A 17,538-nucleotide genomic window follows, 5' to 3' on the forward strand; every position below is an offset into this window, starting at 1 on the left:
GTCCGTCTTAGCCCCGCCCACAGCCTACCCACAATCCCGCCCCCATTTTAGCCCCCGCCCACAACCCCTGCTTCGCCACCGCGTGGGGGCGGGGCGGCCCGGCGACAGAGGCTGCGGGGGCGGGGCCGGCCTCACCCGGAATGAAAACAAACGGCGGCCGCCGCCGCATCCGGGCATTCGGCGGGTCGCGGTTGGCGCTGCTGTGGCGCAGGTGAGGAGACGGCGGCTGGGCGTCCAGTCCCAGACCCGGGTCTCAGCCGCGCCGCCTGGCGCCCCCGCTCCCCCGGCGCGACCCCGACGCCAACCCCGTGTGGGTCGGGCGCGACCGCAGCGGCGGGAGGTGGGCGCCCTGCGCGGAGGCTCGGCCGGGACTGGGGTCGGCGGGCCGGGGCTTCAGGTCGCGCCGGCCGTTCGCCGCTCCCTAGGTTTGCTCTGGGCTGGGCAGAGGTGCTGGGTATTTAAGAAGAAGATTGAATAGTGTCTTTGGAGGGAGAAAGAGAAATATATGTATATATTAAAATTAATTAGCCATACAAAAAGCTTGAGTCATAACACTGTAATTCCAGATATGCCATTTGGGATTTGTTTGCAAAGACAGATTTTCTTTGCTGTTTAATGAGAAAACACTGTTTATTTTCTCCAGCCTTGACGATCTGATTCTGTATTTCTCAACTCCTTCCCATACTCTTATTTTTTAATACAAGATTCTTGTTAATAGACTGCCTAAGAGAAAAATTAATGTATTTTGAATGAATATATATATAGATATATATTTGAAAAGCTCTGGGGAAAGGTAGCGTTGATCGATTTATTACAAAAGTGAAAGTGAAATTTTAAAGGAACGTTTGATACCCTTTCGCTTTCAGTTTAGAGCAGTAGTACTAATGAATTTCTGCTTTTGGTGGGGGGCTGTGTTGCCGAACATTGTATGGCATCCATGAAACGTTCAGTTCTCCAGTTAAAATCGGAAACTGATTTATTAAACCTTTTTCCCTTTTGATTTGATTTAAAATATGTATCCTCGTTTATTCAGTTGTCTGGAAGTGAAGTTTTGTAAGTTTCAAGACAGTGGTGTAATCTTTTCTCAAACATAAGTGATGGTTCATAGACCCTCCTTGCTGTTTATTTGCTGGTTGGGTGGAGTGTGGGCCGAACACTAGTTTTAGGAAATCCTTTGAGACTTTGGTCAGGTAGCTGCTTGGATGGCAGAGGGCTGTGCATTCAGCCTTCGAGATAGCTTGGCTCCAGTAAATGGCCCTCTCCCCACAAGTGATACTTTAGTGGGAATTTCTGAACATTTACGAGTAGAGAACTAACTTTGTGTAGTGGTCCTGTAAGTTATTGTGTTTGGAAAGCTAATGCTCATAAGTGCTAATATGCTTTTCTGTGCGAGAAGCAATTTATTAGTGCTTGAAAATCTGGGGTTCTTTTGTAGGTTACCTGGATGCACACAACCCCCTCTTTGATGTGTTTTTTTTCTTTATCCCTTTTCTCCCCGCTATCCTGATTACCCTTTTTCTTGCCTCCAGCTTGATATAAAATAGATTTGAACTTTCTTTTAAAACACTTGTTTATGGAATACACTTAAGTTCTCGAACTTGATTTAAAAATCGGGTGAATTGAGTTTTGGGGAGTGTGGAATACAGGCCCTGAATAAAAAAAAGAAAGTTACTTATCTAGGTTACATTAACTCTTAACATATTTTTTCACTCCCTAGACTGTGTCTTCATCCTTCAGGAGTAATAACTTTTGACTTTTCTTACTGCTTATCTGTTTTGGCTGTACTGCCCCTGTCAGCTGTTTTATTCTCTAGCAGCCTCACTCACCCCTTTGAATTGGTGTGCTAGTGAAGGACGAGTAGACAGCTCCATTGCTGCGTGTGATTCTTTGGGAGAGAGTAGTTACATGCACAGGACAGAGAAGCAGCAGGGGATTTCGCGACAGAAGGCAGACTCCAGTGGTCCAGTGTTGTAGGCAGAAGTTCCAGTGCTAGTTATAATGCTGCCTAATTTTGCATCCTTGATCGAGTCATTTTACAAACTTGGGCCTTGGTTTTCTCATCTGTAAAATGATGGCCCAGCCAGTATTGATTTGAATAGTATATGTAGATTTGCTTTTATGCTTTATCACAAAATAGAATGCATAACTTTTCTAGGATTGTAAACACTAAATTTTTAATTTTAAAAATTTAGATGTAGAAAATATTTATTATTGATAGTTCATGGTTCAAGCTAGCTTTTCTTCATGTTTACCTGCCAGGGTGATTGGTTTTTTGTGTTGAAATAGCCAACATACAGGAGAATTGATAAGCTCTGCGTCAGATTGTTTAAGTTCACTACTTTAGGGATTTATCTTATCTTTTCTCTTAGAATAATAGCAGGTTAAGAAATAGAAAAGTGTAATAAACCTTGCTACATATTAGCAACTTTGAAATATGTATTTTTATGTAATATATATAATTGCATATGTAATATATATTTCAGTCTGTATGTAATATATATATCTTTTAGAGAAGCCTGGAGCTAGTTAAAACCTAATCTAAAAGTAATTTAGATTAAACTGGGGAAGGAGGAGTGGAGGAGACCTCTGCTTACTCTACAAAACCTGTCAGTGTATTAGGTAAGTTATAAAACACTTTGAAATGTGGCGTGGGGTATCATTGATGTACTGTTTTGCTTTCAAGGATGGCGCAAAAGAAATATCTCCAAGCAAAATTGACCCAGTTTTTAAGGGAAGACAGAATTCAACTCTGGAAGCCTCCATATACAGATGAAAATAAAAAAGTTGGTTTGGCATTGAAGGTATTTTTCTTTTAAGACATTAATAATTAGTAGTGCGTAAGTCTCCTTGGTAAGTAAGATTCTGAAGTCACCAGAAATTGCCAGGCACAACCAGGTAAACTTTTGTCATAACCAAAAACATTAGTGAAAAGCAGGTTCCCACATTTTATTAGCAGTTGGCAAGCTTATTTTTATTTAAAAAGATTTTATTTATATGAGAATGGCATCTAATTATTTTGGCATATATCATTTCTAATACCTTCACGATGTTACCTAAGTTTACTAATCTGGGTGTTCCTGCTAGCGGGGCAGTTCCAGTCAGAAGCTTAGTGTGTGAGCTGTTCAGGGTTAGTGTTCTGGTGGGTTCTCAGCCCTCCTTGCTACTGTGGTCTGCTGTAAGACAATGCTTCCCTCCCCCAGCTTTGTTTACACTATGGCTATCTGTTCATTTTTCCAAAATATATTTTCCTAATAATTTTGTCTCGGTTTTTTATGGTATCATCAGAAATGGCATTATTTTACATAAGTGAAACTTCTAGAAATTGAAGTTTGCCTGCCTTTTGAAGCTGAGGAACATTAATCATTTTTGATAGAAATCTATTACATTGGAATATCCTAGAATGTACTTCTCTGTTTTCTCAGTCTGAGTATATTGAGATAAACAGTGTAACATTTATCAAGGACTAAGGATTGTCAGGAGGGCATCAAATTGTCCTGTGTTGTGACACAGTGACGTGCTTGGGAGGTGATAGCTGTGTCAGGGTCTTAGAGTTTTCCTGTCTCTCTCGTTCCTGACAGGACTCACTTCTTAGTTGTTGCAAACCTTCTGATCTTTCTTCTGAATCTGCTTGTTATAAATTCTTGGCTTAGAAACTAGGTGTGACATAATAAGAAAGCTGTTTTCTGTCCCCAGTTCCTGGCACGGAGCTCCTAAAACCCTTGGAAATTCCCGAGTGGTAAGGGTGACAGGGGCATCTTTTGTTCTAAGAGGCAGCTCTTTGGAGAGAGCTTCAGGGTGGGGCTGCTCCCCTAAAAGACCAGACTTTGATTAGAAGCTTGCAACTTTCAGCCCTACCCTCCCACCTCTGGTGAGGGCAGAGGGCTGGAGATCAAGCAACTCACCAACGGCCAGTGATTTAATCAATCCCAGTGATTTAATCAATCGTGCCTACATAATGGAGCCTTCATAAAAACCCTTAAATGATGGATTTTGGGAGCTTCCAGATTGGCAGACACGTCCATGCGCCAGAGAGTAGCACATTGCAGCTCCACAGGAACAGAAGCTCCTGCACTCTGGACTCTTCCAGACTTTGCCATATGTACATCTCCATATAGATGTTCATTTGTACTCTTTATCATAAACTATAATAATAAGTAGAGCATTTTCCTGAGTTCTGTGGAGTTATTCTAGCAAATTACCAAGACTGAAGGAGTAGGGGTTGTAGGGTCCCTTGACTTTGTAGCCAAGTCAGACAGAAGTGTGGGTAACCTGGGGGCCTGATACCTGGTGCCTGAAGTGAAGGCAGACGTGTGGGATTGAGCCCTTAGCCTGTGGAGTCTGCCTCTAACTCCAGGTCGTTAGTGACAGAACTGAATTGAATTGTAGGACATCCAGTTGGTGTCAGAATTGGTTGGTGTCAGGAGGGGGAAAAAAACCCTCACTGGGTAATTATGTTTATGTTTTCTAGAGAATTACAGAAAGTTTTGTTTTTTGTTTTTTTTTTAAATTTATTTTATTTATTTATTTTTGGCTGTGTTGGGTCTTAGTTGCTACGCACGGGCTTTCTCTAATTGCGGTGAGCAGGGACCACTCTTCTTTGTGGTGCACCAGCTTCTCATTGCGGTGGCATCTCTTGTTGTGGAGCACGGGCTCTAGGCGTGCAGGCCTCAGTAGTTGTGGCCCACGGGCTCTAGAACGCAGGCTCAGTAGTTGTGGCGCACAGGCTTAGTTGCCCCATGGCATGTGGGATCTTCCCGGACCAGGGCTCGAACCCGTGTCCCCTGCATTGGCAGGCAGATTCTTAACCACTGCGCCACCAGGGAGATCCTCTGATCTGTTTTGTAACTTATGTGTACCATGAACATCTCCCCTATTATAAATATATACTTACACCATCATCTAACCTGACTTGTTCTCACAAGTTAGGAAAATTAGAATGTTTTCTCTGTTTGTGTTTTTGTTTTTTTTGTCCCCACCCTTTAGTGGTATTGAACAGTTCATTATTCCTAAAAATAATTGTGTATATACTGCAGCCGCAGTATAATTGTGTATATACTGCAGTTACATAAGTCACAGCCCACCTTGCTTTCCCCCCCTAGCGTAATCCCAACTGGTCTTACTTTCTCTCTTGGGCCTATTTTCCTGTCCTTTCCTGGTTTTGATGTTTCCCTGGGTCCTCTCTAAACTCTACACCTCTCAAGATGTCAAGCCACAGTCTGGATTTCACTATAACGGGGGTGACCACCACTCATTAGTTTTTTCGCCTTAGAGTCCCACATGCACTGTTGTGTATTATACTTTTTTTCTTTTTTGAGTTGGTACTGTATTGATCTGTGTTTTTAAATTTTTCTTCATAGGACCTTGCTAAGAAGTACTCTGACAAGCTAGAATGTTGTGAAAATGAAGTAGAAAAGATAATAGAAGAAATACGTTGCAAAGCAGTGGAGCGTGGCACAGGCAATGAGCACTATAAAGCAACAGGAATCGCTACAATCGAAGTCTTCTTACCGCCACGGGTGAAAAAAGTGAGTAGTTTCCCCAAATTTACATAGTTACTAATGCTTAGTTAACTTGGTAATGCGATTAAATAAATTATGAGTTCTTTTTAAAGATACAATCCAAAGATAAAATTCTTTTCAGTTACTTTACATGTTGAACATTTAAAAACTTAAAAGTCAATTTTATGGATTCTTAAGCTGGAACGTTTACAAAGTAGTCTGGCCTGCAGGCTTCACAGAGCTGTGCGTCACATTCTTACCTTTTCTAGAGTTTGAATGAACATTTAGCAAAAATGGGGAATAAAAGATTATTTCAGATTTTCTAAAACTGTGTGCAGTAGGACACATCACAAAGGAATTCGTCTTTTTTTCTATGCCAGTGGAAGCCAGAGGCATAGCAGAGCGCCCAAGCAGGGCCACCGTAACCTGGGCCACCTGTGTCAGGGCCACGTCCTCAGTAGTTGAAGTCCAGAAATGTTACTGAGGCAGGGCACCCAAGGGTGCCTCTTCAGACTGAGCAATGTTAATTATTCTCAGAAGAAATGAAAATAAGTGTGTATAAGAGTTACCATATGACCCAGCTATTTTACTCCAAGAGGAATGAAAGCTATGTCTACACAAAAACTTGTACATGAACGTTTGTAGCAGCTCAGTTCACAATAGCCAAAAGGTGGACACAACCCAGATGTCTGTCGGTGGATAAATGGAGTGCGCCCATACAATGAATATTATTCAGCCATAAAAAGGAACGAAGTACCAATGCTCTACAACATGAACGAACCTCAAAAACATTATGCAAGAAGCCAGACACAAAAAGCCACATACTGTGTTGTTCCATTGATAGGAAATATCTAGAGTAGGCGAATCCATAGAGACAGAAAATATATTCATGGTTGTCTGGGGTGGGGGAAGGGGAGGGAATAGGAGGTATGGCACATGTTTGATTGGGGAGATGGTGAAAATGTTCTGAAATTTGATTATGATAACGGTTGTATAACTCTGTAAATACACTAGAAACCATTGACTCTTATACTTTTAGACAGGGAACTTTAAGGTATGTAAGTTACATCCCTATAAAGCTGTTAAAAATTTCTAGGAAAAACAAAGAGCTTTATTAGAAGAAGGAAATTATATATGTATCTATCTCAGAATGCCAGTTCGGGAACTTAAAGGGCAGTATGTATATACAGGACTCTTCATTGCTAGTATCAAGTACCTGGGAAACCAGACCACCAGTCAGAAAGCTGATTGGTGAGTATGGAATCAGAGCAGATGATTTGCGTGGTCTCATAGGTGTCCCTGGTGGTCCCATATTTTCCTCTGAAGCCCAGCCATCCGAGAAGGAAAGGTTCCAAGAACACGTCTTGCTGCTCCCTCCTCAGTGGGAGAGTGCTGAAGGGACTATCTCTTTTGCTCACTGAGGTGGCCCCAGTGCCAGAGGTTGTGGGATGGGTCCTTGTGGAGCAGAGGCCAGCTCCCTTGAGTAGACAGGGGACAAACCCCACTGAGCAGCTGACATCCCCCCAGAGACTGAAGCCCTGCCTGTGGTGCCACACTGCTGCCCCCTTGAGGACTTCCGGGTCACAGGGTCAGCACACGTCAGGTTTTGTTCAATAGCTTCATGCTAGGCATGCGAGTATTTACATCCTCTGATATCAACCTGTCTGGTTTTATAGGCAGAGTAACAGCTCCAAAAAGTGTCAAATTCAAGTGCATTTTATTTGTCTTATTTTTAAATAGGATAGAAAAAACTTGTTGGAGACCCGACTGCATGTCACTGGCAGAGAACTGAGGTCTAAGTAAGTATCTGTGTGCCCTGTGCCCCAGGTGCTCTTGGCTCTTTTACACCCTCTCATTTGATCCTCCCTGGCCATCCTGTAAGAGAGATGGGGCAGGTATGATTATCGTCACTGAATGGAAGGGAAAATTGAGGCTTTGAGGCTGAAGGACTTATGCAGGCTCACACTGGCATTTAAGGGCAAAGTGAGAACTCAGGACTTGCAGCAATCTCCTTCACTTCCTGGTGTAACTTGAGAGCAGGTGGGAACTCTGGATGCATGTACTTGATCCGTGTTTGAATCAATGAATGAGTGATAGAAATAGGAGACAGCCTGATACTGGCCAGATCATTAGTTTTGAATTTTATTCCTTAATGCACTAATAGCTTGCTGTGGTGTTCAGTGAAGTATTTCAGCCAGTTTCAGGCTGTTGGCCCATTTGTAAAACGAAAAAAAATACCTGCCTGTCACATACCAGTGAAAATCTAACTTTTGAGACCTGGTCAATTACTTCATCTACTTGTGTATTTTTAAATGGTAAGTATTTTGAATACCTCCAGGGATAGCCAGTCAGTGTTTCTTAAAGTGATTTTTCTCATTTTCTTCTTTGGTCTACATCAGGGCTGTTAGGGATGGATTCAGGAAGCATCATTCATTCAACACACAATGAGCAGAAGATTGTATGGACCAACCCCCCCTATTATGGGCTCCTCCAAGGAGACCGCAGAAGGTATAGAGGATGGATTTTCTCCTGACATGCAGCTAGGGCCCTCCTGTTCAAACAGATACACGGCACCAGTGGTCTCTACTTCACAAGGAACCAAATAGTAAAACAGATAGTTTATAAAAGGACATTGTCTCTGACACAGTTTCAAATAACCATCTAGTAAGCTGACTTTATCTGAAGTAATGTTGAGAGTCAGTAAATTGGAATACTGGGTGTTTCTGAGAAGAATGTATAAAATAGCTATCATGATTAAAATCTATTTAATGGATAATAAATAACAAATTTGGTTACCTATAGTTTTCTGGTTTATTTTACAGAATAGCTGAAACCTTTGGATTTCAAGAAAATTATATCAAAATTGTCATAAATAAGAAACAACTTCAACTAGGTATGTTATGGCAAAGTATGCAGAATTTGTAAATCAAGTCAATAGAGAAATAATGACTTTGTATCTTTTTTTCGCACTCTTCCTCTGTTCAAAAATTTTGGGTGGCTTTATCACGTATATAATGCAAAACCAATTATTTTAGAGTTTACTAAAATAAAAATGTAAAGCAGGAAGCAGCTTTTCCAGAGATACTCAGTAGAGGTCTGATGAAATGTTACAGAATGGAAGTCTAGGCGTGCTGAAAGTAAAATAGAGTTTCTAGTGAATTCTCCCTGAGGGAGAAGAGCTAAAGCTGAGTGAAGACGGGGAGGAGGCTGCGGTGGGGAGCGCTCCAGACAGAGCGCCTCGTGTCAGAGCCCCATCGTGTGAACTCGAGGGATGGAAAAGGTCCAGTGTGGCTGAGTGTAGCAGGTGAGCAGAGGGCAGTGCTGTTTAAGGATGGAGGGCCAGGCGGACAGGCCACATTGTAAAGATTATAGTGGTGGTTCTTAACCAAGGGTGACTTTGCCACCCAGGGGACATTTGGCGATGTCCGGAGACATTTCGGGTTGTCATGACTTGGTAGCAGGGGGCCAGGGGAGGTTGTGCTCATAACAGTTAATGGGAAGAGACCAGGGATGGTGCTGAACATCAAGGCACCGAACGGTCCCCACAGCAGAGACTTAGTGCAGCTCAGGATGCCAGTAGTGCTGCTGAGGAACCCTGGACCTGAGCCTTACTCGGTATTAGAGCGCTTCTCTCCAGAGAGGTGGGAAGCCATTGGTGCTGGGGAGTGGACACAGTTATATTTGTGCTTCAAAGATCACTTTGGCTGCAGTAGGGGAATGGATGTGAAGGAGACACGAATGGACTTGGGAGACGGGTTAGCTGTTGCAGCAGTTCGGGCAAGCACTGTAGTCTGTTTGGTTTCCAGTAGGTTCCTATGGCCCACGGAGAGTCAGGTTCCCATCCCAGCCTGATGTAACGCAGCCTTCACAGCCTAGCCCTAGTCGGCCTTTCCGGCATCACCTCTAGCCATTTCCTGTTACCTGTTTTAGATATCTTTGCACTGTTTGTCATCTCATCTCTATGTTAATTAGTTTGTGGTATCCTTCATTGGGCAGAAATCCTTGATTTTGATGTTATCAAATCCATCAGTTTTTCACCTTATTGTTCGTGTTTTAAGAAGTTCTTTCCTCAAGCCCAGGGCTGCACGGATAGTCTCACCAGAGGTTTTTGTTTGTTTGTTTGTTTGTTGTTGTGGCTTTAAAATCTAGTAAGATGAGTCTCCCTCTTGGCTCTTCTTTATCAAGGTAACTTGGCCATTGATGGATCTTTCTTTTTCTTTTTTTTAAATTATTAATTTATTTTTGGCTGCATTGGGTCTTTGTTGCTATGCACGGGCTTTCTCTAGTTGCGGCGAGCGGGGGCTACTCTTCGTTGCGGTGCGCAGGCTTCTCATTGCGGTGGCTTCTCGTTGCAGAGCATGGGCTCTAGGCGTGCAGGCTTCAGTAGTTGTGGCTCGTGGGCTCTAGAGCGCAGGCTCAGTAGTTGTGGCGCACGGGCTTAGTTGCTCCGCGGCATGTGGGATCTTCCCAGACCAGGGCTCGAACCCGTGTCCCCTGCATTGGCAGGTGGACTCTTAAACCACTGTGCCACCAAGGAAGTCCTTTATTTTTCAATATAAATGTTAGAATGGTTGTCGAGTTTCTAAATATATATATGTGTATGTATATGTATGTATGTATATGAATGTGTGTCCAACTAGAGTTTTCAGAAATATGTTCAAATTTATATGCTTATAGTTCATAATATTATTTTGTTATTTTATAATGTTTGCTATCTATATTTACCCTTTTTCCTTTTGTTTGTTGTTTTTTTGCATCTTTGACTTAATTTTTGTTAGGTTTGTATATTTGATTAATTTTTTTCATAGAGCCAGCTTTTGATTTTGTTCATATTCTCTTTCATTCTGTTCCACTGACTTCTCCCTCTGTCTTTATTCCCATTTTGTATGTGAGGACGTGGACAGTAAGTGGTTCACTCAGGGCCATAGAGTTAGGAAGGGGTGGAACCCAAGGTGTTTGTTTTTACCCACTTCAGTAAATTACCTCTCACGGTGCGCCGCTGCACTCTGGCCTCCAGTCCATTGCTGAGAACTGGATTATACCTCCAGCTAGAGGGGGGGAGAATTCATGTCTCTCTTTGCAGTAGATTCTCAAGCAGTTGATTGCTTTAATTTGACCTTATGATGAGAATAAAGAAAATTACAAAGGATTAATTTAGTCAGCTCATTTTCACTGGCTGATTTTAACCAGTGCTTAACAATAACATAGGTAAACAGCCAAATTTAAACATCTTCTTACCAATCATGTGGCATGGTGGTTTGCAAGTGCTGACTCAGGCTTAAGAATTCCATTTAACATAGAAGATGGCCTATTACCCAGTAAATTTAATGACTTTTTATAACATGCATTTCTGATTTTGACAGGGAAAACACTTGAGGAACAGGGAGTGACCCACAATGTAAAAGCTATGGTGCTCGAACTAAAACAGTCTGAAGAGGATCTGAGAAAAAATTCCCAGATTGAAGAAGAAGAGCAGAATGAAGCCAAACTAAAAGAAAAAAGAATTCAGAGGACTAAGAGAGGCCTGGAGATACTGGCAGAGAGAGGTACACAGAGCTTCAGGCTTTTCGCTCAAGTCCTCAAAGGTGGCAGCAAATCACGCAAATGGGCCGGGGGCGTGCGTGGGAGGGGAGTATCACATTTCTTTTTTTTTTCTTATAAATTTATTTTATTTATTTTTGGCTGTGTTGGGTCTTCGTTTCTGTGCGAGGGCTTTCTCCAGTTGCGGCAAGCAGGGGCCACTCTTCATCGCGGTGCGCGGGCCTGTCACTATCGCGGCCTCTCTTGTTGCGGAGCACAGGCTCCAGACGCGCACGCTCAGTAATTGTGGCTCACGGGCCTAGTCGCTCCGCGGCATGTGGGATCCTCCCAGACCAGGGCTCGAACCCGTGTCCCCTGCATTAACAGGCAGACTCTCAACCACTGCACCACCAGGGAAGCCCGAGTGTCACATTTCTTGTTGGCCTTTCTTCCCCTACAGTCTAACATTTTTAATGTCACCATCATCGCTTTTTAACATTGAACTAATGGAGTTCCTTTTGGTTTTGTTGCAGCTGAGATGGTGGTGGATCCAGAAACCACACCATACTTAGACATAGCTAACCAGACGGGCAGATCAATCAGAATCCCTCCATCAGAAAGAAAAGTAAGTACTGTAAGAAATTTATGGCTTGTTCTTTGATCTGCTGTCAGAACAGAAGTGGTTTTCTATTTATTTTATCTTGGAATGTTATTGTAAAGGATTAGAAACAGCTTTCAGTCTCCAGCTCATAAACAGAGAACATGACCATGTGATGAGCGCTGCATCTGGCCGGCTCACCCTGTGAGTTTCAGTGCCTGAGTACAGAACGGCAGGACCTCACTGTCCTGGAGCAGTGGCTTCCTGTGGCAGTGTTTGTTTTGCTGTAGTTTATTTTACTTGGGGGCCACATTCCCTAAGGGATGGATCAGAAGAGGGGGCTGGGGTGCTAGGTAGTTTGGGAAAAGTGTGACAGATGATTCTGCCATCTCTTCCCCTGTCTCTCCACAGCCCCGTTCTCTAATTTGGAGTAAGGGGGAAGTGGCTTTACCTTTGAACATATCCAAGGGGGTCTTTCTAGAAGCATCTACAACTTGGCCCATGAGATCAGTCTCTGAGCTGGAGTCCAGTAGCTTCTTATATGAAAAGCTTTACTGACTGTGGGTCAAGTTAATTTTAATTTTTTGGTCTTTAAAGGACACTTTTGAGTAGGTTTCACTATATGAATTATGGATTTAAAATTAAGGATTAAAGTTAAGTTTTAATAAGAGAACTTTGTAACTCTCATTGAATTGATTTTTTTATGGCAACTATTTGCCCACTGCAGATATTACATTCGTATATTAAATGATGATATTTAGATCTTTAGGGGAAACCTTTACAAAATCGAATTATATACAAATTCAAATCTAAAAATATTAATGAACTTTAAAGAAATTTGGATCACCTTGCAAAAATTGTTTTAGAAATGCTACAGTTGACAAATACTTCAGAAAAAACCTGATTAAGCATAGAGAGTGAAATGAATGCTCTTTTTAAAAAGGATACAGTCATTACTGGCTGTGTTTTTATATGTTTAGTCTTAGGGATACTAGAAATAGATCTAGATCAGCCGATACTAAAATAAAGTGATGAAAACGAAGGGACAGTTGCCGGTTCTGACCATTTCAGCCATGTTAAATTGAGTTCTTGGTTTCAGTGTTTAAATGAAATGAAGGTTTAATTCTGTTTTCCTTAATTTTGGCTTTTAGATTTAGTTGTGATCTTGAGGTTTTTTTTTGTTTGTTTTCACATTATTTGATTTCTTTAGACTTAATATGCTTTTAATATAATTCGTTTTATTATAGTTTAAAGTGATTTTTTTTAAATCCTTATTTTTTCCTAGGCCCTTATGTTAGCTATGGGATATCATGAGAAAGGCAGAGCTTTCCTGAAAAGAAAAGAATATGGAATAGCCTTGCCATGTCTGTTGGACGCTGACAAATATTTCTGGTAGGCGCTTTTGTACTTGGTGAATGCCAGTTTGAAGGAAGATGACAATTATACACAGCACCCTTCCCCCACCCCGTGCACTTCAGACTTCAGATTTTCACCCAAGATGGTTAACGTAAAAGAGTAGTTATGGTGTAGACTGATTTGTGAACTGTTTCTCCCCGTTCCATTTCTAATCGATCTCTCTTCCCTGTAAAGAATTTTATAAACATATGCACTTATTTTTTTACAACAAGCATGTAGGGTATCATGTCTGTTTCTTATGACATATTGTCAGCCTGAACTGTCCATTATACAGTCCCTGTCAGCTTTTCACTTAATGATTTTGGTGTAGATGTTGATGAGCATTCCCCGAATCCATTGTTCCATTAGGTGCTCCAAAATGGTGATAACTTACTCCTTCTGCATTTATTGCTAGAATTCATTTGAAAAATATTTTTCCTTATCAGCTGTTTGGTCCTCCTAAGGTACAGTTTGTACAGAAAGACAGAATAAAATGCTGGGTTCTTTCTCTTTATTTTCTTGTTTTCAGAATAAATGAGTTGCTTCCCTAGCATCTTCCAAAGATGACATCACCGGTGAGGTTTGCCTTTTTTTTTTTCTTTTAAGTATCAGTATGAGCTCATGGATTTTAACACATTTGATACGCTTCACACCTCAGAGCTTAAATTGGCTGTCTTCAGCTGACAGGTGGTCCTGCATCCCTTTGACCCGATTCTGGCGTAATCTTTGTAGTCTCTGCTCTCTGGTGCCCAGAGCTGGTCCAGACTCATCCTGAATATTTCCTGCCCCAGAGCAACAGCCAGCACTTTCTCAAGGGCTCCTGGTTCCTCTTAATGGGAAACAGTACTGAGAAGCTATAATCCAGGCAGATGAAATATTTGAAAAATAGACTTGATGTCTGAAATATTCAAAAGGTAACAACATCAGTGTTATTTTCTTTTCCGTTTTGAGGAATTCCCAATATATACAGTACATTCGAGAAGATAAATGTAAGTATATATAGTTTGCCAGCTGTATTGGCAGCACCCTGTGTTATAAGTGAACAAACTTAAATTTAAGCAAAAAGGGGGATTTATTGTATAAAATATTTGGGAGGAGGGGGCAAAGCTGAAAGTAACCAGAACAAGGGCTTGGTGCCTCTCTGGTTTTCCTCCTCTGCCTCTTTGTCTCTGCTTTTTTCTGAGTGTCAGTTTTATTCTCTTCTGCTACAGGTAGCAGTGCAGGCTGTAAGTTAGGTCCTTAAATTCAGGTAAATTTTTTATTCCCTTCCATAATTGTTTCTAACTTTTTATTCTGGAAAATTTCAAACATATAAAAATAGCGACTAATATAATGAGTTCCCATACACTTATAATTCAGCTTCAGCAGTTATTGAGACATGGTTATCTTGATTTGTCTGTATGAGCCTTTCTCAATCTTTTTACCTTGGACACATCCTTGAAGTCATTTTCAGGTCTCAGGGAGACCCTGAATAAAAAGAACTCTCTCTTCAGTTCACAGTACGTTAACATGTTCAGTGATTAGTAGACATAATAATCCAATAATAATTGTCAGTGCCTTTTTAAGTAGAAAATACTGGGTTTTTCTCCTGGGGATTTGTTTATTCAGGTCAACTTATTAGCGTAATTTTTGTGCACGTTCCCTCTCTTCGTAAAGGAGATCAACTCTAATGCAAGTCAGCAGTGGAGGTGGAAGAAACTTAAGTTGTTCTTCTTCCTTTGCCCCTTGATGTTTTTCCTGCCTTCTCCAAGTAGGCTCAAAGTTCTATCACAGCTTTCTTTTGTACATCTTGGGGTATGGTATGTAGTATGACTGAGAGTAGTTTCTTTGCCCTATTTAAAGCTAAAAATGTAAGTTCTGCTTTTGGCCAAGATGGAGTAACAGGGACCGGATTTACCCTCTTCCCTGCAACAACTGAAAAACTGGGCAAAATGTGTGAAAACAGTGGTTTTCTGGCAATGCAGGACAGTGGTCCCTGAGGTGGGGAAACAAACGAGTGGAACCCTGCGAATTGTTTCAGCTCACTGCCTGGAGTTCCCAGGCCTCAGTGTGCGGAGGAGAAACCCAGGCAGAGCCTCCTGGTCTCCCCTGAGTGGAAGAGATGGAGCTCGGAATCCAGGGAGGCCACGGTGGTGGGAGGAGAGAGCTGCCTGCGGGAGAGCGCACAGGGCGCCCCTGGACTCTTCTGCTGAGTGATGGTCAGCACAGGCCTGTGAGGTCCCGCCCGCCCTGCCCCCAGGCTGGGAAAGCACCCCCTCAGAGAAGCAGAGAGTTCACGGAGGGCAGGTGATAACCTGTGGGAAACGGGGCCTACGCTAGAGAATTCAGTAGGGTGTGGCCTCGGAAGAAGGACTAATTCTGCCCTACAGGCTGCTCTGGTCCCCACCTAACAAAGCTTAAAACTAAGCCTTGAAAAGGTCACACCACTCTTTTCAAGTAACATGTTTTTAACTGCATCCCAAGCAACGCTTAATGATATTTATTGAACCCATGTACCGAGAAATACGAAAAAAAACTACACACAATCCAGTTCCTTACAGCCAGTAATAAAACTAAAAATGACTTTTTAGCCAACCTTCCTTTTAAAAAAAGCAGATACCTAAGCTTAGCTTACCTTTCTTGAAATTAATATCTTTATTTTATATAAAAAATGTAAAACTCATGAGGCAAGTGTAATAAGTTTCTGTTAAATAACTGACTTAAGCCCAAATGGGATTTAATTTTTCTAAAGCTAGGCTCAGTATATTTTGTTTAAATCAATGTTATACATTGATTTTAATTAATGTTTTTAACATGAAAATTTATTGGCTATTGACTATTAAGGCTACTAAAGCAAAATCAATAAAAATATACTCTAAGACACAATTTTATACAAGGCTTTAAATTTTTTTCTGAGTGACATGATCAGGTTCAAATATAGTCCTAACAGTTTCAAAATTATTATATACAGGTGATGTCATGATCTCTTATAGGCCTATATATCAATAAAAAGTGTTATTTTTTTAAACTAAAAGAATGAAATGAACCTCTTTAATGTGAGACCTGTGCTGTGTTTTGGTTTTGGTTTTGGTTTTGGCTTTGGCTGCACAAATACTCAATTCTGGGTCAAACTTATACGCATGATTTTATTTTTAACTGAAAGGAGGCAGTTTCTGTCCTCACTCTTGATGCTTTAGACACAAACAAGCCTGTTCACATGTGTGAGACTTTGAAAACTTGCTAAATGTCTGCTGCTTTCCTGAGAATGGTGGGGTAGGCTTCTCTCCCAGAAACAGAAGGCATCTACAGGTAGATCAGTAAATCTCACCTGGAGTGTAAGATCAGACCATGGTCCATGAACTTCTTCCTCTCCTCTCAATGTCACGTTCTCAGGCCAAGCAGAAGATTCAGAGAAGGTGCCCCTCACCTGGTCATACATCTGGATGTGTGTGCATGTGTGTAAAATATGGTGTGTATGTTACAAAACGTTCACAAAGAATAGAAATGTTCGAAGAAAGCAACCACAAATAAATATGGAAATCCTGCTCTGAGAGATTATTCTTATGCCCCAGTGGATTGTCTTGTACGCACCCTGGAGTGCAGGCACTCCACTTAGGAGACTTCTGCTTTAAAGCATAAATGACAGAGACTTCCCTGTCGTTTATGGCGCAGTGGTTAAGAATCCGCCTGCCAATGCAGGGGACACGGGTTCAATCCCTGGTCTGGGAAGATCCCACATGCTGCGGAGCAACTAAGCCCGTGCGCCACAACTACTGAGCCTGTGCTCTAGAGCCCACGAGCCACAACTACTGAGCCCGCATGCCACAACTACTGAAGCCCGTGCGCCTAGAGCCCGTGCTCCACAACAAGAGAAGCCACCGCAATGAGAAGCCCGTGCACCGCAACCAAGAGTAGCCCCCGCTCGCTGCAACTAGAGAAAGCCGGCGCACAGCAACAAAGAGCCAACGCAGACAAAAATAAATAAATTAAATAAATACATTTATTTTAAAAAAAAAACATAAATGACAGAATCAGAGCTCTTCCCTGCCCCCCACCCCAAGCAGATTTTGATGGGCAGGATGGGAAGCTTGAGGGCATGCAGGTTTTGTAGTTTTATACCAGAGCAGTCTTACTTTTAGTAGAATACCAACAAAAACAGATGAGATCTTTAAAGTTTGTGAATGTTCGAGATTTTACTTTCTTATTGAAGAGGGTTCAAACTTGAGATCTAGATTTGCATTATGAATTTCTAACATAATCACAATTTAAAATCAAAATAAATTATCTCGATGCCCATCTTTGTCAACCTTCCATTGCCTTGCCTGTCTTCTCCCTTTCTCTGTATCTGGGTTCAGCCTGCTGTGACAGCTGCAAAGTAGCATTTAACCTGCACCTGGGCCCCAAGATCAGCTAGGCGTTCAGAGCCTGACATTTGTCTGGGTTGTTTTTCCCCAGCTTTAATGTGATTGGACATGAATGCCTTGTCAGAGTCTTCATCAAGTGAGGTGTTCATAGTAAGGATTTTTTTGTTTTTTAGTGTGCTTTTAA

The 17,538-nt window shown here is 41.8% G+C and overlaps 1 protein-coding gene across 3 annotated transcripts in view; it reads left to right on the forward strand.

Annotated features, from left to right (window-relative positions):
- Positions 1-93: 93 nt before the first annotated feature.
- Positions 94-17,538, forward strand: part of NUB1 (negative regulator of ubiquitin like proteins 1) — a 28,302-nt gene continuing 10,857 nt past the window's right edge. Inside the window, exons 1-8 of one of the 3 annotated variants that reach the window (XM_082473780.1) lie at positions 94-211; positions 2,684-2,801; positions 5,358-5,525; positions 7,239-7,297; positions 8,321-8,391; positions 10,862-11,044; positions 11,552-11,643; positions 12,902-13,008. In XM_082473780.1, the coding sequence (XP_082329906.1) occupies positions 141-211; positions 2,684-2,801; positions 5,358-5,525; positions 7,239-7,297; positions 8,321-8,391; positions 10,862-11,044; positions 11,552-11,643; positions 12,902-13,008 (869 nt within the window). In that variant the 5' untranslated portion in view covers positions 94-140. Of the gene's footprint in view, positions 341-404; positions 426-2,683; positions 2,802-5,357; positions 5,526-7,238; positions 7,298-8,320; positions 8,392-10,861; positions 11,045-11,551; positions 11,644-12,901; positions 13,009-17,538 lie in introns of those variants that run through there. The other 2 variants (XM_082473781.1, XM_082473782.1) reach the window with 2 other exon arrangements.

Source organism: Balaenoptera physalus (genome assembly GCF_965194825.1).
Source record: "Balaenoptera physalus genome assembly, chromosome: 8".
In the NCBI taxonomy this organism is placed as follows: domain Eukaryota; kingdom Metazoa; phylum Chordata; class Mammalia; order Artiodactyla; family Balaenopteridae; genus Balaenoptera; species Balaenoptera physalus.